This window comes from Carcharhinus amblyrhynchos, chromosome 11, assembly GCF_965287045.1.
Source record: "Carcharhinus amblyrhynchos chromosome 11, sCarAmb.v2.hapA, whole genome shotgun sequence".
Classification (NCBI taxonomy): domain Eukaryota; kingdom Metazoa; phylum Chordata; class Chondrichthyes; order Carcharhiniformes; family Carcharhinidae; genus Carcharhinus; species Carcharhinus amblyrhynchos.
The window spans coordinates 79,873,721-79,901,008 of NC_137334.1; the positions used below are offsets into that span (position 1 = coordinate 79,873,721).

General features: G+C 41.4%; 1 protein-coding gene across 1 annotated transcript in view; it reads right to left on the reverse strand.

Annotated features, from left to right (window-relative positions):
* The window catches only part of arl5a (ADP-ribosylation factor-like 5A), a 41,642-nt gene extending 18,183 nt beyond the window's left edge, over positions 1-23,459 (reverse strand). The window contains exons 1-2 of the mRNA XM_080199454.1: positions 23,121-23,459; positions 5,366-5,426 (exon numbers count right to left, since the gene is read on the reverse strand). Coding sequence (XP_080055580.1) covers positions 5,366-5,426; positions 23,121-23,166 — 107 coding nt within the window. The 5' untranslated portion in view covers positions 23,167-23,459. The remainder of the gene's footprint in view (positions 1-5,365; positions 5,427-23,120) is intronic.
* Positions 23,460-27,288: the final 3,829 nt, after the last annotated feature.

The following is a 27,288-nucleotide window of genomic DNA, read 5'->3' on the forward strand; positions in this document are numbered from 1 at the left end:
ACTTAGAGAGAAAACACATTTTTGTATATTTAGCAATAATACTACCAAAATTCTTCAGCTCAGTGCTAACTATATCTTCAGGGAAATCACATCAGTTTCAAAACCAGGCACGCCAATGTTCATCTACATTCTGGTGCGCTATTCATTGTAAATTTTACATAATTCAAAAATCTTGAAGCTGTCCTCGGAAGAGGGGAAATGTGCAGAATAGATTCCTAATTATAACATTTGAAGCATCACTGAACGACTACAAAGGAAAATAATGGGCTCTGGGTAGTACTTCTTATCTGCACAAAAAAAACTCCCAAAACTGTTTCCAATGCTTTTAAGGCATATAAAAAATGTACAGAGTTAGATGTACATAAACTTTACTTCACAATTACAAACAGAGGTATTAAAACCCAGCATTTTGTGTACATGAATTAAAGCAATCTAAAAACACATTAGACGCTAAAATACAGAATTAGGCCATGTGTCCCAATATTCCAGGTTGACCCTTCACCTCTTGGTCAGCAAGCAATATGAGTATTATGTTTTGGTTTATGCATATTATTTGAGATAGATCTACCAATGTTTATTGTACAGTATGCTTTAGCTTATATAAACATGCATAATGTAAGAGTATACAAGCACAATATTTTCATGAGAAAACTTTTTTTCACCACTTCAAGCGTTCAAAGAAAACAATGTAGTCACTTGTTGCACTGATGCACCATCATGGAGATAGCCAAATATGGCATTGCATCAAAAGTGACAGAGTCATCGCTTAAAATTTTAATTATTGCTATCCGAGGAAGGATGTCTTGCTATAGATGGAGTACAGGGTGGTTTACCAGGCTTTTTCCTGGGATGGCAGGTCTGTTATATGAGGAGAGACTAAATCGGTTAGGATTATCTTAATCGAAGTTTAGAGGAGATCCCATAGATGGTCACAGTTTGAGGATAAGGAATAAACCTTTTAGAACTGAGATGGCGGAGGGAGGGGGGTGGGTGGGGATCAGATTATTGAATTTGATGATCAGCCATTACTGTAACAAATGGTGGCGCAAGCTCGAATGGCTGAGTGGCATATTCCTGCTTCATGTTTCTATCTCCACAGTACTGTCAGATCTGCAGACAACTTCCACCATTTTCTGTTTCTCTCCTACAGCTTAGCTGACCAAACGTGCAACTTCAGCTTCAATCTGTGCGCTTTGGGGTGGGGAGAGGAAGCACAGAAAGTGGGAAGGCATTACAGTAAATGCAATAGTTGCTCTTTCACAGATGAGGAACAGCACAAGCAGCAGGCCATTTACATTTCCAATTGGTTAGGGGCTGGGTATCATAAGTAGAAATCATAGAAACCCTACAGTGCAGAAAGAGGCCATTTGGCCCATCGAGTCTGCACCAACCACATTCCCACCCAGGCCCTACACATTTACCCACTAATCCCTTTAACCTACACATCTCAGAACACGAAGAGGCAATTTTTAGCACGGCCAATCAACCTAACACGCACAGCTTTGGAATATGGGAGGAAACCGGACCACCCGGAGGAAACGCACGCAGATACGAGAACGTGCAAACTCCACACAGACAGTGACCCAAGCCGGGAATTGAACCCAGGTCCCTGGAGCTGTGAAGCAGCAGTGCTAACGACTGTGCTACCACGCTGCCCCTGGGGTAGAAACTACAATAAAACGGAAGACAGAAATGGGTGAAAGCTGCAGATGACAAACATTTCTCATGCTCTTAAATCATACAAAATTCTTCAATCAACTCAGCAGAAAGGCAAGTATTACTACAAAGCTCTCAAGATCAAAAGAGAAACAGGAAAGGTGAGTACCAGATAAGTGTCCCAATCAGGCAACTCTATACATGTCACAGAGAATGCTGGCAATAGTACTCAAACGTCATGGAATGATAGAGAGCCTGCCAAGAATCATGTAATCCAATCTAACTGCTCAACCTACAGTGCAAGCACAGTGGATCCTATTCAGCCAAGTAAACAACACTGGTACAATTCTATGAATACAATAGGATTTTTGTTTTAAATAAAGTGCCCATGGCTTAGCTTCTCTTCCCACAACTGTCCCCCACCCCCCCAATCACTGTAACAACATTTTCCTTACACTATTCCCTTCAAGGGACACTTTTTACTTAGTGTTTGGATGGAAAATTGATCAACCTGCTCCTGGATTAAGTTAGTGCCCTAAGCAAAAAAAATCTCATGTTCTAGTTTTCCTTCCTTAGCCCATCCCATTGCAAAAGGAAACCAGAAGCACTCACCAACGCATTTAAACTTCAAGAACTCAGCAAAATTATTCATATAATTCACACCAACAGTGGAGCTGAGCACTGGTAGTATAAGTACATCACTGAAACATTTTTCTATCGTGCACATTCATTAGTCTTTGAGACCTCACATTATAAACTGAAGCAGGATTACTTATGACATTTTTGTCTTCACTTTTCAAAAAAGGTTTGGCTATCAGTTTTTCTCACTAAAAACACACTTTAAACAATCAGGAAACTGGATACAAATTACACCTGAAATTGCACTGTTTTTCCAAAGCCAGCTCAATTTAATGACCAAATACTTTCCATCAGTGAAAACTTGCCATGCCCATTTTTTTTCAATCTGAGTGGACATGGTCAGCTTCAGGTGAGACTAGGTCTTTAAAGCAGCATAACAATCATAGAGAAAATAAGAAAAAAAAAGAATTAGTTTATGGAGGAGCAACATTAAAAGGGCAAATGAATATGAGAAAACAAGGTGTGATAAAGACACAAATGGGTACGCAGAACTGTAGTTTTAAAAATACTTAAATTTTCAATTCATTGTATTTCAGTTTTTGAAGATTAGAGTTAAGAAAGGTGTTCGATAGAAACTTTACAATTAATGTGCACATGTCAGGAAACAGAAGGAGTTTTAAGTAATCTGTATTTGCATTTGTGGGTATCTGCTATTTTGATATATTTTATGAACAAGGTGGAGTTGCTTTAAGAGGCAGTGTTTTATTACAAGAGTCAATTTGACTAGTGAACATACAGCAGGTGCTAAGAATGCAGCCTAATAATTGATTTTAGATACGAATGTATTACTTTGTTACTGGACCCTTTATTTGGGTTCACCTGGGATTTTAAACTAGGTATGCAGACTCTTGTGAGATTTTGATTAGGTTGATTGTCAGGAGCAGTGTAATGTGATTAATGGGAGGAACTAATCTTGCATGAAAGCCAGTTTCTGCTGCCTTTTAAAATACAAGTAGGTGCTGCCTGGGCTGCCAGAGGTCTCCGGAAAGCTCCAGGACTGTTCACCCAAGTCACAAACAAGGATGCTTGTGTTTTGCTAATTATAAAGACAGCTTTAAGACTAAAAGGGAAATTCTGCTTGATTGGAACTCTGTTAAATTAACAGTTAAGAATTGTATCTTGTCATATTTAAGTATTGTTCAATTGTTAAAAGACAAACTAATTTATTTGTAATAACTAAACTGTGTTGTTAAACAAACTTGATTTTGATAAAAGCTTTCTTGTTTGTCAGTAGAATTGTGCCTGGAGTGAAACATCCTATCTTCACGCTTATGCCAAAATAGAAAATTGTTGGAATCTAGTCTGACTTCATAACATACTTTGGGATTTCTGATCAGTACCCTAACAAAAATAAAGTACAACTCCAAATTTAATTCTGTGTTTCTGTATAAGAAAGCGTTAAAACTTAGTTTCACATTAAGCAAAGGTACCTGCATATCTATGGGTTTTGGTTTCATTTCAAACTGCGCCTGCATTATGATTAAATGTTTACGATATAAATGCATTATAGAGGTAAAGAAAAAAATTAAGCACTCGCAGTTCAGTTGGAACCAGGTACCCAAGAAGAAAGCAGCTGCCATAGAAGTTAGCAGTGGAGGCAAGGCAATGGATTAAGGGGCAGAAAACACATCCCACGAATTAAAGGACAGATAGTTCTAGAAACCAGGGAGAGGCCCCAACGAGGGTGAAGTCAAAGGGACAAACAAGTGAAATCCGAACATGGTTCTGTTTACTGATGTTAAAAGTAGAGGGAGGTTCCCAGATAAAGACAGTAGAAATGTGCATGCCTGGAGAAATTGGTTAATGAGAGCCAAATATCTAAAGTAATCCGACCGTCTTAATACATCCTGTGAAGCAGTGGTGTTCTGTAGGTGTGGCTGGCTACCGAGAGGTTGTGTGGAAACTTGAATGCACATGGCAATCCAAGGCAGTGGAATACTGAAAAGAGGCTGAAATCCTGAAAATGAATCCTTGGTGAAGGCATCCAAGAGAAAGCATTATCTGGGAGAAGATTCCATGGCTTAATTTTTCGAAAGTGGAGCTTGTAATCACTCTGGTTGAAGTAAGATTCCAGTGAGACCAGTTGACTTACAGTGAGGTAACCATCTGGGGGGAGTTTGATGAGAAATCCACAGAAGTTGTATTTGGTGGCATCTGGCACTTGGTTTCAGAGTGGTGTGCCTGACCACAGTTGGCATGTTGGTTTACATGGGTTGTGTATTTACCAAGAACATTATAGTGCAAGATATATTTTGTAACTTGTGTACATTTTTTTATTAGTCTTAAAAGTAGGCTTACATTAACACTGCAATAAAGTTATTGTGAAAATCCCCTAGTCGCCAAACTCTGGCGTCTGTTTGGGTACACAGAGAGGATTTAGCATGGCCAATGCATCAAACCAGCACGTCTTCGGGAGGAAACCAGAACATCTGGAGGAAATCCATGCAGACATGAGAAGGATGTGCAAACTCCACACAGACAGTGACCCAAGCCAGGAATTGAACCTGGGTCCATGGTGCTGAGTGGCAGCAGTGCTAACGAATGTGCCACCTGTGTAAGTGGATGAAGGAGTATTGCATTATAGTCCACCTTTTCACGTGTAACAAATATTTTATTCTTTTTGTTAAAAAAGTTAATTGGCAGTCCTGTGATTCTGTTTATCCACGTCTCTAAATTTAAAAAAAAGTTACGGTCTATCAGGCCAGGGTTGCATTCAGGACGTGGCTGTCCAGTAGTAACATTTGATGTTTTAATTTCAACGTGCAAAAGCTAAAAGCTTAGACCAGTGGCAACCCCAGAGAATAACTTCTCCTCGAAATGGGTTTGAGAATTAAATTTGCAGCTCATTTTACTTAAAACACACAATTTACGTAGTAAGTTTTTTGTGATAAAAGCTTAACTGAAAATTACAATTGTGCAACATTAAAATAAGAAAGAATTTCAGATAAAGCAACGTATAAGCAAAAATCAATGCCACAAAACTATATTGAAAACTAAAGAGTTGTATCTTTTGAAAACACAATTCATCAATTCTAAGGGATAAAAGTTCTCTGGTCTTCATTATACTTACAACTGATAAAGAATTGTCGTCTTCCCAGCATTGTCTAACCCAACGATAATTACTTTATGTTCTGAAAGAAAGACAAATCAGTGAGATTAATGAATTTCAGGAAATATAAAAAATACTATTTTGTTTTATAAACGGAATAAAGGAGCAAAAGTTATATAATTTCCAGCAGTCAATTATATTAGCTTTTGGAAATAACCATCAAAAAGTTGTTGGGAGCAAATTTTCTAATGAAGACAGATAAACTGATTAGTTTTATAGGGCACTATTTTCAGTGCATAAAATCATTGGGTCAGATATGAAGATCCTTACAGTAAAAGGGAAAAGAATGACAGCTTTGAGATTTTTCAAAAGTAGGATAAAAGCCAAATTTTCAGTCCATAGGTTACTAGAATTATTTAGTGCACTTCATCTAATAGCATCAAAATTTTCAAAACAAAAAAAATTTTTCATGTTCACCAATTTACGGTAAATGGGTAACAACATGGACGAAAACCTTCTAGGTTGATGTGGGTTATAGTGCATAACAGACTGCTGCTTTGATATGACACACTGTCCACAGGTTTCTGTGGAGGATTTTTTTAAATATAATGAATAGATATTAATAAGGATTGAATTCAGCATTTTTCTGCCAAAAGGGCAGTTGGGGGCTGGAGCGCAGCGAATACGTTGCTTCAAAATTCCAAGGAGTCTTCTTGTGAAACTACCAAAGCCAGAAAGAAAGCTACACCCAAAATAACAAATGTGTTTCTGTGGCATTATTGGAAATAAGCACTTATTATTACATGAATTATTACATGTCACAATGCTAATAATCCAGAACAATAAAATGCTTAAATCCCCAATTTAACTCAACAAAAGTAGTGTTTACAGCTATAACAAAGGCTTTTTTGAGCAAAAAGTATTTCTGCATTGCTGAAAGGAATGAGCATGGGGAAGAATGGTGACATAGGGGTACTGTCATTGGACTAGTGACCCAGAAGATCAGGCTACGTGTTCTTGGAGTCTGGGTTCAAATCCCACCAAGGTAGTTGGGGGAATCTGAATACAATGAATAAAATTTGAAACTGAAAGCTGGTCTCAGTAATGGTGACCATGAAGCTATCAATTGTTGCAAAAACCGATCTAATCCATTAATGCCATTTAGGGAAGGAAATCTACCGTCGTCACCTGCTCTAGCCTACATGTGACTTCAGCAATATAGTTGACTTAACTGCTGTCTGAAATGGTCAAACAAGTCACTTAATTCAAGGGCAATAAATCCTGGCCTCGCCAACAACACCCATTAAAAGAAAATTCTTGCAACAAGCAAAAAACTTTGCTTCTGTTAACATGGCTCTTTCACCTGCCCCATTGTAATTATACATACATGATGCAGAAACTCACCCTCCTCAGCCATCAGCTTTCAAAACAGTCCTGCAAACCAGATATAAAGAATGGAATTCTTCAAAGCTGCCATTGGTGTGTTCAATGGTGTACACAGCAGAAGCACATGGCAGTAGGCCCAGGAGTCGGTTTCACGCCAGTGTGCATTTACAGTAGAATCTTCCGTTGGTGTCTGCCATGGCAAGTCAAAAGCTCAAAGAACCTCATTTGCACCTTGCTAATGAGATGCAGATAAAGGCCCAACTCCATGTCAGATTCTCCACAATACAAGCAGGATAATTTGCCAGCGTGAAACACATTTGAAAACATGTAGCACACAAATGTCGGGAATCATCTGAACAATGCCTAGGGCAGCCTTTGGAACTCAGGATGGAGGGCGTCCACAGCCCTGGACCACCACAGTAGTGGATCTGGGGTACAACAGCAGGTAGACCTTCCAGGTAAGGTGTCATGGAGGGGTCCATCTTAGATCTCCTGGAACATTCTGAGGCTCAATCTTCATTCTCAGGAAGTCATCTTCCGGTCTCAGACTCCTCCCAGAAATATATATTTTCAGGAGGTTCACCTTCTTTCTTCAACAGTCAGTCAGTGATGTTGGAAGCCTTCTCAATATAACAGCTGGATACGACAGTAGACTACACAACATCAATGCTTCAACACCCCCCACTGAATACAGCGTGAAACACATGGGTACATAATTAATGAAATCAGGCCAGAGGATTTGGGGTATCTTCCAGCCAGCACCGTGGGGAACCCTACATTCTTGCACCCAATTCTGCCCAAAGTACCATTAGTTGTTCAAATACACATGTTAAAGTCCACTGAGGAAAAAGATAGCCTTTCATTTCATAGTCACTGTACCAATAATTGCATTGGATCAGTAATATCCCATTAGTGTCTAAAGTTCTAGTCTTGTAAAACTCTTCAATTCCATCACACAATGAGGGCAGCACCTGCACTTCCAGGTTTCCTTGTCCTGCCCAAATGGCCTTGAGAAGGTGATGATCAACCAACACCTTGAATACAACTGGTTGACCTATCTGGCCATTTCAGCAGGTAGTGTAAAATTAGCCACACGGGATCTGGAGTCACACATAGACCAAAAAGACAAAGGACAGCTGATTCATGAATAAAATAGGACTTTGCAACAATGCAGTAGTTTAGAGCGTTACGTCCAGTTCTGGGTGCCACATTTCCGCAAGAATGTGAAGACATCCATAAAGGTGCAAAAAAACACTCACAAGAATGGTTCCAAGGATGAGCAACTTCAGTTACATAAATAGACTGCAGAAGTAAGGACTGTTTTCCTTAGTGATAAGGTTGAGAGGAAATTTTGAGATGTAGCAAAATCATGGGGATGGGGATTGGGGTGGGGGGGTGGTGTCTGGACAGATCAGATAGCGTGCAACTGTTCCCACCCATGAAAGGGCCGAGTAAGGGGGGCACAGATTTGAAGCAACTAGTAAAGAAACAAATGAGAAGGGAAAAAACTTATTTAACATCGTGAGTGGTTAGGATTGCACTGTCCAAGTGTGTGATGGAGGCAATTTCAAACTGCCATCTGAAAAGTAAAAATGTACAAGGTTATGGGGATATGGTACTTGGTGAGCTGCTCATTCAGACAGCCAGTACACACACTGTGAGCCAAATGACGTCCATTTGCACCATAGTAATTCAGGAATTCTGTAATGGTAACCGTTACTGATAGCAGATTTTTAGGACATATTTGTTTAATTAAATGAATTTAAATTCCCCAACTACCATGATGACATTTGAATGCTCATCTTCAGAACATTAATTCAGGCCCCAAATTACCAATTCAGGAACATTACCACTATACCACCACCTTACAATGGCTGTACTTCATTGGCCAGCAAGCATCTTAAGGGCCCCCGACGTTATAAATGGCACAACACAAATGAGTTTTCAGAAGTTTGGATAACTAATTTTGAAAAAGATCAATTCAGCATTTTTGATCCTTGGATGTACAACTATAATAATACTATAAGCACGATAGCACAGTAGCACTGTTGCTTCACAGCTCCAGGGACCTGGGTTCGATTCCCGGCTTCGCACTGTCTGTGCAAAGTCTGCACGTTCTCTCCGTGGGTTTCCTCCGGGTGCTCCGGCTTCCTCCCACCACATTCTGAAAGAATTGATTAGGTGCATTGACCCGAACAGGCGCCAGACTGTGGTGACTAGTGGAATTTCACAGTAACTTATTGCAAGTGTTAATGTAAGCATTATTTGTGACTCATAAATAAACCTTACTTTATTATACTTAAAAATTTCAGTTTTCTATGGAACAAAAACCGTTGCTGCAACAAAGATCAGAGAACATTACTGTGGTAGAATTTTTCAGACAAATTACAAAAATATGTCTTAGTGTTGAACACAAATAAAAATCAAAACTGCCGGAATTCACTGCCGATTCAATAGCATGTAAGGAAGAAAATGTTATTTTGATTATTCATACACTGTTGGAACTTGCCAGCAGTCTTTCACATACGTTATGCAGCACAGGTAGGAATGCATTTTAAAGTGGTTATGCACTTTGAAGTTCAGATGATTGTACAACTTATGGCGGCACGGTAGCACAGTGATTAGCACTGCTGCTTCACAGCTCCAGTGTCCTGGGTTCGATTCCCGGCTCGGGTCACTGTCTGTGTGGAGTTCGCACATACTCCTCGTGTCTGCGTGGGTTTCCTCCGGTTTCCTCCCACAGTCCAAAGATGTGTGGGTTAGGTTGATTGGCCATGCTAAGAAATTGCCCTTTAGTGTCTAGGGACGCATAGGTTAGAGGGATGAGTGGGTATAATACGTAGGGATATGGGGGTAGGGCCTGGGTGAGATTGTGTTCGGTGCAGACTCGATGGGCCGAAGGGCCTCTTTCTGCACTGTAGGGTTCTATGGTAACATTGAAAGTCACCTCAATGAGTCAATGATGCTGCTGGGTAGTATACTCCTAACATTGCTCTACCCACCGAGGAGAAAAATAAAGTGTTGAACAAAAAGAGGGGTGTGGCCAATTTAAAATGATTACTCATTTCATACTCAGCCTGGCACACAATCAAACTTACAACTCACATCTTTTTATTGCCTTAGAGTCTACAGTTTAATAAAGAGAAGGCAGTGGCGTAGTGGAACTGTTATTGGACAAGTAATCCAGAGGTCCAAGGTAATGCTTTGAGGACCTGGGTTAGAATCCCACCAACAGCAGATGGTGAAACTTGAATTCAATAAAAATCTGAAATTAAAAATCTAAAAGTGACCATGAAACCATTATCAATTGTCACAGAAACCCTTCTGCTTTACTAATGTCCTTTAGCAAAGGAAATTTTCCATCTTTTTTGATCTGGCCTACATATGCCTCCAGATTCAGCAATGTGATTGACTTTTAAATACCCCCAGAGATGGGCAATAAATACTAGCCCAGCCAGAGATGCCCACATCCCACTAACAAATTTTTAAAAAGCACACCATCACAATCACACTATTCTTCTAACTTGTATTAATGAAATGTATCACTAAACATAAATATATCAGAGAATCATGAAATCCCTACAGTTCAGAAGGAGGCCATTCTGCCCATCAGGCCTGTACTACAACAATCCCACTCAAGCCCTATCCCCATAACCCCATGTACCACGTCGCCCAAAACCTCACAACTTGGCTAATAGGAAACAACAGCCAAACGTGGGCTCGTCAGGGATTTGAACCCGGGTCCTCTCGCAAAATCTTTGTTTGCACTACCTGAAGTAAGAATCATACCCCTAGACCAGCAGTCTCCAAACTCCGATCTGGTTGTGGACGCTGCGGGTCAGATGTAGCCTGCAGGCCTTTGTTTGGAGACCCTGACTAACAAGTCACCATTTCAGTAACACCTTTCAAATTTGTCTGTTACTTCAATATGAAAAGAGTTTAGTAAATTCTTTCTCAGAGCATTTGGAACAGTGCTCATTTCAGCATATTATTACAACCACGTATCTGAAACAACCACATTATTTTTTGCAAAGACTGGCAGAACAATTTCCTCAAAAGCCCAATATATATTGAAGCTGAATTTAACAACTATCCATTGAAAGAAAAAGTGAAAAAAACTCTTGAAAATAACAATTCAAATAAGAGAATGCTTTGGATTAACAGATAGCACAGACTATTTCTTTTAAATTACATGGAAAGCAAAGGCCAGAGTCAGTACCTTAAGAAAACCCCAAAGGGGTGATTTTACCAGCTCACCCCGCCCATTGGTATTTCCAGATGGTGCGGAGCTCATAATCGGTCACGAGCTCCCACAACAGCTTGGCGCGCGCGCGCGCGTGTGCGCGGGGGGGGGTGTTCACTGAGGCCAGTTGCAGCACCAGAGGCCTGACCGATCTTTCTCTCAGAGCTGTCAGGCCTCTGCTGGTCTTTTGCACATGCGCAACTGCGTCCTCTGCTGCTATGGCTGGCTGGTGATTTAAGGCCCACCCACTGCTCCTGCAGGCAAGGAATGGTTTAGCCCATTTTTCCATGCACTAAGTGCATAAAATTCTGGATTTGAACTCACCCAAAAAATGGGTGAGAAACTCCTGTTTTGCCACCCATCCTGGATTTAGAAATTTTTTGATAAGATCACTCCCAGTAGGTTAAATAACCCCTAAAAGCAGTAAACATCCCTAATCACCTGTCCAATAGTACACATTTAAGTTTGCTATTTGTAGTGATTCTTCAGTGCTCAAGGTAAAAGTATATTTAAAAAACAAGTCAGCTGAGGGCCTATGTTTTCTCCATTCTGACTCCTGGAAAGCAAATCCCATCCAACTGCATCAGTATATGTCCAATTTATACAATGACCATCCTTGTAATTTTTAGTATTGTCCATCGACATTTATTTAGAACATAAGAAATAGGAGCAGGAGTAGGCCATCCAGCCCTTCGAGCCTGCCCCGCCATTCAATAAGATCATGGCTGATCTGTCGTGGCTCAGTTCCACATTCCCGTCCTCTCCCCATAACCCTTAATCCCCTCTCCTATCAAAAACCCATCAACCTGCGTCTTAAAAATATTTAGCGAGGTAGCCTCCACCACTTCAACGGGCAGAGAATTCCAGAGATTCACCACCCTTTGAGTGAAGAAGTTCTTCCTCAGCTCCGTTCTAAACCACCCCCCCCCCCTTTATCTTGAGGCTGTGCCCCCTAGTCCTACTGTCCTCTCTGAGCAGGAAGAGTCTTTCCACCTCTATCCTATCCATCCCATTCATCATCTTATATGTCTCAGTGAGATCTCCCCTCATTCTTCTAAACTCTAACGAGTATAAGCCTAGTTTATTCAGCCTCTCCTCATAGCTCAACCCCCTCAACTCCGGCATCAGCCTAGTAAACCTCCTCTGCACTCCCTCCAAGGCCAAAATATCTTTGCGTAAGTACGGCGCCCAAAACTGCACACAGTACTCCAGCTGCGGCCTCACCAATGCCCTATACAGCTGCAGCAAGGCCTCCCTACTTTTATATTCAATCCCCTTCGCTATGAAGGCCAGCATCCCATTTGCCTTCCTGACCACCTGCTGCACCTGCAAGCTGGGTTTTTGCGACTCATGCACAAGGACCCCGAGGTCCCTCTGCACCGTCGCCTGCTGCAGTTTTTCGCCACGTAAGTAATAATCCTTCCTACCATTATTCCTACCAAAGTGAACCACCTCGCACTTGCCAACATTAAATTCCATTTGCCAGTTCCTGGCCCATTCGCCCAGCCTATCTAGATCCTTCTGCAGACTCTCCACACCCTCCGCACAATTTGCCGTTCCACCAATCTTGGTGTCATCAGCAAATGTCGACACCCTACACTCGGTTCCCTCCTCCAGTTCATCTATATAAATGGTAAATAGCTGAGGCCCCAGCACCGACCCCTGGGGCACTCCACTAGTCACCAACCGCCAATCCGAATAGCACCCATTAACCCCCACTCTCTGCCTCCTATTTGACAACCAAACCTCTATCCACGCTAACACCCTCCCCCCAACTCCATGTCCCCTGACCTTCTGCAATAACCTCGTGAGGTACCTTGTCAAACGCCTTCTGAAAATCAAGAAAGACCACATCCACCGGCTCTCCTCTATCCACCGCCCTAGACACATCCTCATAGAACTCCAGTAAATTTGTCAGACACGACTTCCCTTTAATGAAACTGTTCTATCAAGCAATTCCCTTCAAGATGCTTCGCAATTTCCTCCTTAATGACAGATTCTAACATTTTACCTACAACAGACGTTAAACTAACCGGCCTATAATTCCCCGCCTTTTGCCTGGCACCTTTCTTAAACAACGGCGTAACATTAGCCGTTTTCCAATCATCCGGCACTTCTCGGGGTCCTTGTGCACGAGTCGCAAAAACCCAGCTTGCAGGTGCAGCAGGTGGTCAGGAAGGCGAATGGGATGCTGGCCTTCATAGCAAAGGGGATTGAATATAAAAGTAGGGAGGTCTTGCTGCAGCTGTATAGGGCATTGGTGAGGCCGCAGCTGGAGTACTGTGTGCAGTTTTGGGCGCCGCACCTGCGCAAAGATATCTTGGCCTTGGAGGGAGTGCAGAGGAGGTTTACTAGGCTGATACCGGAGTTGAGGGGGTTGAGCTATGAGGAGAGGCTGAATAAACTAGGCTTGTACTCGTTAGAGTTTAGAAGAATGAGGGGAGATCTCATTGAGACGTATAAGATGATGAATGGGATGGATAGGATAGAGGTGGAAAGACTCTACCCGCTCAAAAAAGACAGTAGGACTAGGGGGCACAGCCTCAAGATAAAAGGGGGACGGTTTAGAACGGAGTTGAGGAGGAACTTCTTCACTCAAAGGGTGGTGAATCTCTGGAATTCTCTGCCCGTTGAAGTGGTGGAGGCTGCCTCGCTAAATATTTTTAAGACGCGGGTTGATGGGTTTTTGATAGGAGAGGGGATTAAGGGTTATGGGGAGAGGGCGGGAAAGTGGAACTGAGCAGCGACAGATCAGCCATGATCTTATTGAATGGCGGGGCAGGCTCGAAGGGCTGGATGGCCTACTCCTGCTCCTATTTCTTATGTTTTTATGTTATGTTCTTATGTTCTTATAGAACTCCAGTAAATTTGTCAGACACAACTTCCCCTTAAAGAAACCGTGCTGCGTCTGCTCTATCAAGCAATTCCTCTCAAGATGCCTCGCTATTTCCTCCTTGATGACGGATTCTAACATTTTACCTACAACAGACATTAAACTAACCGGCCTATAATTCCCTGCCTTTTGCCTGGCACCCTTCTTAAACAACGGCGTAACATTAGCCGTTTTCCAATCTTACGGCACTTCCCCGGAATCCAGTGACGTCTGGAAAATAACCACCAAGGCATCCACTATCACCTCCGCCATTTCTTTCAGAACCCTCGGATGCATTCCATCCGGTCCTGGGGACTTGTCCACAATCAGCCCCTCCAGTCTGTCGAGCACCGCCTCTCTAGTAACAGTAATGTCATTGAGACCCTCCAGTCCTACCACCTTTCCACCTCTTAACACCCGGCAAATTATTCACGTCCTCCTCCGTGAAGACCGAAACAAAAAAGTTATTCAAGGCCTCAGCCATATCCCCATCCCCTACCAAGTCCCCCTTCTCATCCTCTAAGGGTCCAACGTTCACCCTAGCCAGCCTCTTCCTTTTTATATATTGATAAAAACTCTTGCTATCCTTTTTTATATTAAGCGCTAGCCCAGCTTCATAGTTTCTCCTACCCTTCTTTATCAACTTCTTTGTCAATCTTTGTTGACATTTAAACTTCTCCCAATCCTCTTCCCGCCCACTACTCTTAGCTACTCTAAACGCCTCCGCTTTTAGTTTAACATTTTCCTTCACCTCCTTTGTTATCCACGGCTTATTACCTAGGTATTTAATACCTTTAATGGAACTAAATGTCACAAGGTGCTTCACAGGGGAGTTTGCAAATAAAATCTGACACCAACTAATGCAGGCGATATTAGAAGTGACCAAAAGCTTTGTCCAAGGCAAGTTTTAAGATGCATCTTGAAAGGATTTTTTTCAATGGGATGCAGGGATTACTGGCAAAACCAGTATTTGTTGCCCAGCCCTAACTAATTGAACTAAATGTGCTAGAATAGCTAAGTGTCAACCACATTGCTGTGGGTCTAGTTACATGTAACCCAGAAGTGCCAAGGATGCAGATTTCCTTCCTTTAATGGACAACCAAATGAGTCTTTATAATAACCGATGATAGTTTTATGGTCATCATTACTGAGACCAGCTTTATATTCCAGGTTTATTAATGAAATTTAAATTCCACCAGCTACTATGATAGGATTTAGACCTATGTCCTTAAAGCATTAGACTAGATGTCTGGATTACTAGTCCAGTGACATTACCACTACGCCACCACCTTTCCCTAAAACGGTTGAAACTGCTGAAGGCATTACCATCATTGGTAACCAATATCAATCAAAATGCGCTAGGAATCTTTTCACTTTCAAGTGTTGTTGTGTGGCACCTTTTTTTACAATGTGCTATTCCACAAAATAGAAGGAAATTTCTCATTTAGACGTACCATATATAAACTTTGGAATGTCTTAGTAGAGTTAAAATCAAGGATGCACAAGAAGCCAGAAATTGAGAAACTTGAGAGAGAGTAAACAACAAGGCAATGTGGGATTTTAAAACAAGCGTGTGAATTTTAAAAATCAAAGCATTGCAGGACTGGAAGCCAAGTCATCAAACACAGGAGACCAGCAACAGAGAGTTGGATGAGACCAAGACTATAGCACGCCAAGTGGGGATCTTAAATGTATTCAATAATGCATCATCCAGAAGAACATAAGAACATAAGAACATAAGAAATAGGAGCAGAAGTAGGCCATCTGGCCCTTCGAGCCTGCCCCGCCATTCAATAAGATCATGGCTGATCTGTCGTGGCTCAGTTCCACTTTCCCGCCCTCTCCCCATAACCCTTAATCCCTTCTCTTATCAAAAACCCATCAACCCGCTTCTTAAAAATATTTAGCGAGGCAGCCTCCACCACTTCAACGGGCAGAGAATTCCAGAGATTCACCACCCTTTGAGTGAAGAAGTTCCTCCTCAACTCCGTTCTGAACCGCCCCCCCTTTATCTTGAGGCTGTGCCCCCTAGTCCTACTGTCTTTTTTGAGCGGGAAGAGTCTTTCCACCTCTATCCTATCCATCCCATTCATCATCTTATACGTCTCAATGAGATCTCCCCTCATTCTTGAAGCCTCTGAGATAAGTAATTCCAAAGATTCACAACCCTTTGAGTGGAATAATTTCTCTTCATCTCAGTCCAATATCCTACACCTTTCCTCCTAGGACAACACTCTAATTTCAGGAATCAACTAGGGAATCTTTACTGCTAGGTTTCCATCTTCAGCAATCATTGCACTACTCTTGATCCCCTTGTCTAAGTCATCGACACTAGAGATAGAAGTTATTGAGTCTTTGTTCTTAGTCAGTTTAAGTTGGCCTAGCTTTCACTGCCATACAGCAATGACCTTTAGGTGGCTGGCGATCCTTAGCCAATATTGTATCTATGCAGCCACTGTCCCTTTAAATCACATTTGCTACATGTTAATTAACATGTTTCTTATGTGGTATTTTACCAAAAGCATTTTCAAACTTCACATAGGCCTTTTGGCCAAGACCAAGTGTAGTATTGACATGCTGTGGTTGGTTGAAGTCATTAGGTTACATTTTAGCTTCATTTGAAGCAATTTTTAAAAGCAGCATCTCAGCCTTTTGGCTAAGATGCAAATGAGATCAAGCCTTGGGAAGAGGAGCTATGCTTACTACAATCAGCTTGGATCATATAGATCAAGCCCAAGACAGGAGGTGAGAGCCCTGTCTTACAATTTGGATCAGGAATGTCTCAATTTGTTGAGACTCTGGATTGGACTTGATTTGACTGAATTGGAATAAAAACAAAAAAAAATCCGTACTACATATCAACTGTCTTCATTGTGTCAAAGCGTTCAATCAAGTTAGCCAAATGTGCTTTGTCTTTAACAAATCCATGTTAGCTTTCATTTATCAACCTCTATTTTGCCAAGTGCCAATTCATTATGCTCTGTATAATTGGTACAGTTCCACACCATAGCTGTCAGGCCACTGACACTGCCACTGGGATTTTTTTTAAAAGTCAGTTGTGCAAGTGATACAGTACTTTTGGCAATGTAGCATGCCCTCAGTGAAACTGATCCCAATTTATCCACAGACAATCCTCACAACATTGCAAAGAATTGAATGGATTTTTTTAGCCAGTTTGAAAATGAAGGATTTGAAGAGCATGCAATTTGGCAGCAGGCTTCACTTCCTGAATTAGAAAGATTTCATATTATCAACAAAAGGCAGGTGGGAAAGCAAATCAATAGAGTGAGTCCACAGAAACCATGCTTGTCAGATCAGATCAGCAGGAAACCTAAGGAAACATAGAAAGAAACCATAGAAAGGTTATGCCACAGAAAGAGGTTATTCAGCCCATCAACGGATGATGCTGTTTTGACTTTGACCGAAAAGGCAACTATGCGCATGTGACCTTCACTGATCCCACTTCCCCTTCAATATCATGCGACCATCAGGCACATTGAGAAACTGAAAAACCCCAAAGCCAATTCCATTCTCCTACTTTGGTTCAGAGATTTCCTTCACAAATGAACCCAAAAGGTATTAGTTTCTGGGATTTACTGACAGCCCACATTAATGAACATTGGATCTCTTCTGGGCAGTGTGCTTTCAACTTTGCTTTTCATCCTCTATACAAATGACTGTCGATCAGACAACTTAATGATCTTGGAGTACGCTGATGATACGGTACTTGTAGATCTTCTAAGGAATAATGAAGTAAAGCATAAGAACGTGTGGCGAAGTCTGTGAAGTGGTGCAATGCCAATTCTCAACATAAACAAAAGAACTAGTTACAGACTTTAGGAAAAAAGCCAGTTAATTGTATTGCGCTCATGAAGATTCATGATGTGCACATTGATATATAGATACTTGTAGCTGGTAACAATTTCAAATTAGGTAAATTGAATCGGAGGGGACAGTGTACAGATGTGCTAGCTAAAGAACACACGATTACACCATCTCAGATAATGAAAATCCTTTCAAGTCGATCCCACTATTATGAAACTTTTCAATACAGCTGTCACTGAGGGTGCTATTCTTTTTGTATGTCTCTCCTGGTACAGTGGTCTTAGGAAAGCAGACTCTTCAACAGTACAGAAATTATTGAACCAGGGAGGAAAAACATTTGATGAGCATATCTTTCAAATCTGCTCTCAAAGAATTTTAACAGAAGTAGTGTCATGTATAAACAGAACCACCCTTTGTCTCAGTGTTACTATTTGATGTGTTCAGAGAAAAGGTGAAAATCCTTTATGTGCAGGTCAAATTGGCTCTTGAACTCATTTATGCCTTTTCTTATAAGAACTTTTAACAGGAGTTTAATGAATGGATGGTCCGCCACTTCTCATGAAGTGAGTCCCTACATCTAACTATTTTAATAGTATTGGAATAGTTTTAATAAATACTGATTAAAGTGAGATTTGAGATAGGATCGTTTTCATTCTTGTCATTGTAATTAATTAATATGTAATCTTTGAACAAGCAATGTACCTGAATTGGATTTCTACATCAACGATTAAGTGAAATTGAATCAAATGCTTGAATGTTACTCAAAAACTTGCCAGTTGCACAATTCCTATTGTTTCTAAAGTTTTTACTCAACAACCAAAACTTTAGTTACTGCCATTAGGACTCGCTGGTTCAAACTCAGTAGATGTCAACAATGACTTCAAAACTCAGAAGTGAGTTGTAATTCTAGGTGATGCAGACTTCCAGCAATATTCTACTTCAGACACACCTTGCTAATTGTACGTTTGCCAGATTGTCCGCCACTGTTTATTTGCACTCTGAACTTTAGCTTAAAATATTACTAATCCATTTTTGCTTCTCAAGAAAACTTATTTTTCGAGTCTTAGCTTCATTTGTGTAGTGGTAACAGACTTTATAGGTGAAAAAAAGTCCCCTTCATAAAGGGTGGTTAACATCCTCCCCATTCCCAAAAAGCGTTAAAAACAATAATTAAAAGAAATGACTACTTCTCCTTTTAGCTAGATTTGGTGGATTAACAGACACCAGAGCATAATGAAACACTTCGATCAGTGCATCACCTAAAAAATATGAAGCAGATGTGAAAACGGTCTTTCTAACTCCAGTTTAAAGTCAATGCAAAACGTCAGCACATCTGACAGCTGCAAACGTCACTTCAGCCCAAAACACACAACTGCCCAGGGTTCAACAGTCTCACGTAACACAAACGGCTAGTGTTAGAAACAATTCACTTTGGGCGTTGCAGATTAACAGCGAGCTAATCCCATTCAATACCACAGCCAAAATTGCAGGTACTGAAAATGCATGTTTGCAGTACAAAAAATACTTTAGTGTTTTTACTTGATATTGAAACAAACATATTGCACAATACTGAACCCGTGGTTTGTGTATAATAAACCAGTTAGTTACATTTTTCACAAATCATGCTAGTGATGCCACTTAGTGGTTTAGTTAGCATAAACCATTGGTCACAAGATTTGCCCAAGCAATGATACCTCTTATAATATTTACCATTGTTCCCTTTTGTGTACAACATTAACACTTAACATTGTCAATTCACATCATTGTCAAAATGAAAGGATTCAGACTTGTGGTTTTATAAGTTTCTATGAGATCCCCTCTCACTCTCCAATGAATACAATCCTAACCAACTTAGCTTCTCCACATTTGGCAGACCTGCCATTCCAGGAATCAGCCTGGTAAACCTTTGCTGCACTCCCTCAATAGCAAGGGCATCATTCCTCAGATAAGGACACCAAAACTGCACACAATACTCTAGGCGTGGCCTCACAAATATCCTGTACAATTGCGGTAAAACATCTCTATTCCCATACTGAAATCCTCTTCCTATGAAGGCCAATATATCATTTGCCTTCTTTACTGCCTGCTGTACCTACACTCTTACTTTTAGCGACTATTGCATTAGGACACCAAGGTCTCTTGAGTATCCACCTCTTTCAATTTATATTCATTCAAATAATAACATCTTCCTATTTGTGTTACTGAAGTGGATAACCTTACATTTATCCACATTATACTGCATCTGCCATGTATATGCCCACACACTCAGCCTATCAAAATGAAGCTGAAGCATCTCTACATCCTCCAGTGAGCCCACCCTCCCACTCAACTTAGTACCATCTGCAAATGTGGAGATAAGACACTCAGTTCCCTCTTCCAAATGATTAATATATAATGTGAACAGTTGGGGTCCTGACACAGATCCCAGCAGTACCCTAATAGTCACTGCCTGCCAATCAGAAAAATGCCCATTTATGCCAACTCTGTTTCCTATCTGCTAACCAGCTTTCAATCCATCTCAAGATACTACCCACAATACCATGCACTTTAACTTTACATAGTAGTCTGCTAGGAGAGACCAGTTTTCAGTTTTCCAAACAAGCAGTTTGCACAACATAAAGCTCATGAACTCCCTTTCTGCAATTCCTTGAACTTGTTTTCTCCTCTTTGCATATTCAATATTAGTGAAGATTGATTTTTCGATCTGAAGGAACAGTGCCCAGAATTAACCTGTCTTTCTACAGTTATGACAGGCCTATAAATGTGTTAAAGTTATGGAGAAGGATTTTTTGAAGTAATTGGGAAATGGATGAAGGAGTTTTTTTTCCCCCACCCGGAAGGTCATGGCAATCTGGAACTCACTGAATGAAAGGGTACTTTCATCACAACTCCCATCACATTTAAAAAGTGATGCTTCTTCAGAAATTCTGATTGTGGGAACAATGTATTGATAGAAACAGAAAACAACATCATGTTAATTGAAAGTTCATTTACAATTAGTTGAGAAATTGAAGGAACCTTGCCCTGATCTTTTACATAATCCTCTAACCCTCAGACTGATCATGGCTGAGCTAAAGTCAAACATGTTATATAATTACCTGGAGGAGTTCTGAGATTACACCTGAATGTGGCATACAACTTCATTACTAGAGGCAATGAGTGAAGGTGGGTTTAAAAATGTTAATTAATTCAACCGGCTTCTGCCATTTAAAAACGTAGCTGTCAGGGGAAACAATTCCTCCATTTAAGTTAAATACAATTCTCAGTCTGCAGTCTCTCTGGTGTTACCAGCTGCACTTTGAAGCAATCAGCAATAAGGCTGTGACTCGTGTATAATAAAGTTTCACAGCATTAAAAAGGGCAATCGTTAGCACTGTATTGCAAAACAGAACTTTTCTTATCTATTTTGCCACATAGGCAAAAAGTTTACTACTGCATTTCTATTTTCCCAACTGGTCATTTTCCATTTTTCTACAGAACTCATCAACATTACTTAGGTAGAAAACAGCAGTGACTTTAACTTGCAACTTCAACAGAATGTGCAGTTAAGTTCTGCATGGTAAGGGAAGGAAAATAAAGAGTCTACTTCAAGGAATGCCAGAATACCTTCGATATCACACAGGGTCAATTTGGCAGCTAAACGATAAGCCAAATCTTTAAATCTGGAAGAAACATTCTGAAGGGTAGTTTAACTTCTTGTACATTTATGCAATAATGTTGACCAAATAGCTTTCTTTTCAAACTACTTATGACAAATAAGTTACACCATGAAACCAGGTTCCATGATTATCACTCTGTTGCCATTGATTTTCAGTTTCAGTCTGCAAAAGAGAAACTAAAATTCAAACACACTTCATGAAACAGGTACACTGAAATAAAACAAGCGTAAAATTCCACAGCCACTGGAACCAGAAACCAAGATGTGTACAATTGGTACCAAAAGACAGCATCCATCTTGATTAGTCAGAGATGATGCCCACATAGATAGAAAACAAACCCTCTTTTTTAAATATATCACTAACTTATTCCTGTGCAAGTTGAATATATGTCTTATTATGAAATAAAAAGAACCTGACATGTAGAGCACCCAGTCAAGTTAGGTGCAGAATAATCTATTTGTCATTCTGATTGTATTTGAACTCACAATACTGAACATTTAAAACAGGTTCAAGAAAATGTCAGCAGTGAGGTTCATGATTAAAAATTGTTTTTCTGAACAAAATTATAAGCAGGCCACGTCGAAACGTTACAGGTGAGAGTGGATGAGTCAGACATTGCCAACGAAATGTAGTGAAGTGCGTATGAAAACCAAAACAGAAAGAAAATGCATATTCTTAGGCAGAGTAAATCCATTACCCTGTTATTGAAATAAGATGGAGGGCAAATAAGAGCACAACTGGGTAGATAAGACACGTGAAGCTCAATGGATCTGAAATTATAAGCGAATTGAACCTGATTGATCAGGTGATGATGAGACAGATTAAATAGAGACAGATTAAATAGCCAGGCTGTGCCTAACACCATCAATAAGACTGGGACTGACTTTCAAAATAAATAATTGGGTAAAGCTGAGAGAGATAGAGAGAAAACAAATGGGTCTGAAACTGCAACACTGAATGAATCGAAGAAAACAACGAGCAGGGGGCGGTTGAGTGAGGCTGTGATTGTAAATACAGAGAGTGAGTCTGTGATTGTAAATACAGAGAGTGAGTCTGTGATTGTAAATACAGAGAGTGAGTCTGTGATTGTAAATACAGAGAGTGAGTCTGTGATTGTAAATACAGAGAGTGAGGCTGGCTGAGTCTGTGATTGTGAATACTGCGTGTGGGACTGGCTGAGGCTGTGACTGTAAATAGACAGTGCGGGACTGACTGAGGCTGTGATTGCAAATACAAAGTGCAGAACTGGCTGAGATGTGAATGTAAATACAGAGTGTGGGACTGGTTGAGGCTGTGACTGTGAATACAGCGTGTGAGGCTGGCTGAGGCTGTGATTATGAATACAGAGTGTGAGGCTGGCTGAGTCTGTGATTGTAAATACAGAGTGCGAGGCTGGCTGAGACTGTGAATATGAATACAGAGTGCGAGGCTGGCTGAGTCTGTGAATGTGAATACAGCCTGTGAGGCTGTGATTATGAATACAGAGTGTGAGGCTGGCTGAGTCTGTGATTGTAAATACAGAGTGCGAGGCTGGCTGAGACTGTGAATATGAATACAGAGTGCGAGGCTGGCTGAGTCTGTGAATGTGAATACAGCCTGTGAGGCTGTGATTGTGAATACAGCGTGTGGGACTGGTTGAGTCTGTGATTGTAAATACAGAGCGTGAGGCTGGCTGAGTCTGTGAATGTGAACACAGAGTGCGAGGCTGGCTGGTTGTGAGGGCGGTTTGAAGTAAGCAGTCAGACACCCTCTCTCTCTCTCAGGTACCTCACCCGCTGCTCAGGGCCCCACCTTGGTGGTTGAAGAGTCTCCAGAGTTTGGTGAAGATGATTCCCATTCTCTAGGCAGGCGCTGGGCCCCTGTGCCAAAGGGTCTCGCCAGCGACAAGGCCGGGGCCTCCTGCCAGGGACCCGGGTACAGCAGCGGCGACGGCGGCGGGTGGTCCGGATACTGGCCTCAGCCCCACTCCCTGGGTGTAGGGCAGCGAACCAATAAAGTCCAGGAAGCTTCCCTCTCCCGAGGCACTTTCCTCAACAGCGACTGCAGTTCAACAACATGTAACCCGGGGAAAACGCCATCACAACGAGCCTGAAGATGGACAACTGCCCACCAGCCTATTCGCTCCGCCAGAGGGAACCAATTGCGCCTGCGCATTAACCCGCTCCCCAGCGAGCAACGCGCCTGCGCGCCAACCCCGCTGGCAGATAACGGCACCTGCGCAGCAAAGGGAAGCCTGCCGTGTATGCGCTTGTGCGTCAAACAGGAGCCTTCCGTGTATACGCTTGCGCACAACCGTTTCTGTCGCGAACGTTACGCCTGCGCTTTAAGGTTACACAGTAAGAAGTCTCCCGCTACCAGCTTTCGGAACTGGCTGTTCCTTCACCAGCCTGGCGAAGGAACAGCCAGTTCCGAAAGCTAGTGGCGTTTGCTACAAATAAAACCGTTGGACTTTAACCTGGTGTTGTGAGACTGTTTACCCCAATCCAACGCCGGCGTCTCCACATCATCTCTGAGGTTACAGGCAGGTTTCCTTACTTTCCCAGATCTGGCAGGAGCAAAATTACATTGTCCATACCCATCAAGAGAGGTGATAGCCTAATGGTATTATCGCTAACCCAGAAACTCAGCTATTATTCTGGGGACCCGAGTTCAAATCCCGCCACAGGAGGTGGTGAAGTTTGAATTCAGTAAAAATTAAGAATCTAATGACAACCATGAAACAGACTGTCAATTGTTGGAAAAACCCATCTGGTTCACTAATGTCCTTTAGGGAAGGAAATCACCTGACCTTACCTGGTCTGGCCTACATGTGACTCCAGAGCCACAGCAATGTATTTGATTTTCATCTGCTCTTTAAGGGCAGCTAGGGATGGGCAATAAATGCTGGCCAGCCAGTGACACCCATGTCCCACGAATGAATTAAAAAATATTGGGCTGTCATCAGAAGTTGGTCACCATCCTCCGGCCACTCCGTGATGACATGCAAACTGTGGATCATCACCTCTGTCAGTCAAGGCTTGGATCAAACAAGGCTGTATCATTGAATCCACATTGTCCTCACCACACCTCCAGCAAACTACCCACAAGCATTGGGGTAATTTATGGGACTGTTCAACCTATGCCACATTGAACCTAAAATCCCAAATCACATCAACATTGCCCATTGAGATCCAATCTGCAGATGACACTTTTGTGCACACTCACTCAGAAATTTACCTCCTGGTCTTTGTCGACTGCTTCTCTGAAACATATAGGAAAATGAACCTTTGAGTAAACAGTTGGAAAATTAAGGTCCTCTTCCAGTCTGAATTGTTCCTAATTTTGACTTGATGATCTATATGTATATGGGCTTCCCTGGGTGCCAATTGTCCTGGAAAATTAAGACCAATGCATTGACTATCTCATTAGTCAATTTTTTCAAGACCTTAGTGAGAAGTCCATCCAGACTAAGAGATTTGTTACCCCATAGATGCAGCAATTTGCTCAATACTACTTCCCTGGTGACTAATTTTCCTGAGGTCCTCCCTCCCTCCTAATTTACAGCTATTTCCGGGATTTTTCTTCTGTCCTCTTCAGTGAAAACTGATGCAAAATAAGGACATAAGAACATAAGAAATAGGAGCAGGAGTAGGCCATCTAGCCCTTCGAGCCTGCCCCGCCATTCAATAAGATCATGGCTGATCTGTCGCTGCTCAGTTCCACTTTCCCGCTTTCTCCCCATAACCCTTAATCCCCTCTCTTATCAAAAACCCATCAACCCGCGTCTTAAAAATATTTAGCGAGGCAGCCTCCACCACTTCAACGGGCAGAGAATTCCAGAGATTCACCACCCTTTGAGTGAAGAAGTTCCTCCTCAACTCCGTTCTAAACCGCCCCCTTTTATCTTGAGGCTGTGCCCCCTAGTCCTACTGTCTTTTTTGAGCGGGAAGAGTCTCTCCACCTCTATCCTATCCATCCCATTCATCATCTTATACGTCTCAATGAGATCTCCCCTCATTCTTCTAAACTCTAACGAGTACAAGCCTAGTTTATTCAGCCTCTCCTCATAGCTCAACCCCCTCAACTCCGGCATCAGCCTAGTAAACCTCCTCTGCACTCCCTCCAAGGCCAAAATATCTTTGCGCAGGTGCGGCGCCCAAAACTGCACACAGTACTCCAGCTGCGGCCTCACCAATGCCCTATACAGCTGCAGCAAGACCTCCCTACTTTTATATTCAATCCCCTTCGCTATGAAGGCCAGCATCCCATTCGTCTTCCTGACCACCTGCTGCACCTGCAAGCTGGGTTTTTGCGACTCATGCACAAGGACCCCGAGGTCCCTCTGCACCGTCGCCTGCTGCAGTTTTTCGCCCCGTAAGTAATAGTCCTTCCTACCATTCTTCCTACCAAAGTGGACCACCTCACACTTGCCAACATTAAATTCCATTTTCCATTTCCTAGCCCATTCGCCCAGCCTATCTAGATCCTTCTGCAGACTCTCCACACCCTCCGCACAATTTGCCGTTCCCCCAATCTTGGTGTCATCAGCAAATTTCGACACCCTACACTCGGTTCCCTCCTCCAGATCATCTATATAAATGGTAAAAAGCTGTATAAATGGTAAATAACTGTTTAATTAATTGTCCACAGCCCTACCTTCCACTACCAATTCCCCCAATGCACTTCCTATAGGACCAGTGCCTAATCTTTTTATATTTAAATATCTATAGGTACTCTTACTGTCTTTCTTTACTAGCTAGCTTTCTCTTGTGCTCTAGTTTTTCCCTCTGTTAGGAAGTTGGAATGAAGTGAAAAGCAAAGAATTGTTAAGATAGACAGTTCGCTGTACTGAAATGCAGTTTGGACTAGCAACAGGGTGAAACTGATATTTTATTAAGTAAAGTGGAGTCTAGCAGTCTAGTGTGCCTAGCGTATAGCATGCTCAGTTTGTAAACAGAATTTGTTTTTTGCTGAGAGAGAGTCAAGCTGTTGTATCAAAAGCAGAGAAGCTGTCTATGCTAAACCTCAGAAATTGTACTCTAAACTAGAAGAAAGGTTCTCAAGAAAAAAAACTACAGGTCATAAGTGGTAATTATTTACTGAATTTGGCACATGGTATTAAAACCTATGGGATGTTGTTTTAGGGAATGTGCCTTTCCAGAGTTTAAGAAAGTAAATAGCTTTAGATGTGGAATAATTCAAGTATACTGTCTTGATAATGATTATTGTAGTTAATTGTAGATATTGATCTTTACTGTTACCTTTCTTGTGAGTTTTAAAGTTCATTAATCATTGTGTTATTTGAATAATTTCCAAGACTGATCCCTTTCCTCACCAGATTTCATCCCTGTTCTCACAGTCTGTTTCAAATTGCAACAATAAATTGTTAAGAACCAAGTTTCCCTTCTGGGATTCAGGGTGCCCTCGCATTGAAAATCAATAGGGTTCCTAACACCTCCTTATCATTATTTTTGTCACTATTTTATGTTCTTTATCTTATTTTACGTTCTTTATATTCTTTTCAATAAAAGACTTGCCATTTGTCTTTACACCAATAATTTTAATACTGTCTTTAACATTTTTTAGTTAACCACAGATGATGTGATTCTCCCCTTGGATTTTTTTCTTTCTCATCGGAAGATGTCTGTTCTGTGTATTCTGAAATATATCTTTAAATGTTTGCCATTAAATATCTATTGATCTATCCCTTAAGCATAATTTCCAGTTCACTTTATCTAGTTCCATTTTCATGCCCTCATAATTGCCCTAATTTAAGTTTTAAATACTAGTTTTGGATGCACTCTTCTGTCCCTCAAACTGAATGTAAAATTCAATATTATGATTGTTGCTACTTAGTGTTGGCTTCATAATGAGGTTATCAATTAATCCTATCTCATTGCACAATACCAGGTACCAAACTCCTCTCTGGTTACCTCCAGAACGTGTTGTTCTAAGAAATGATTCCAAACATGGTCTATGA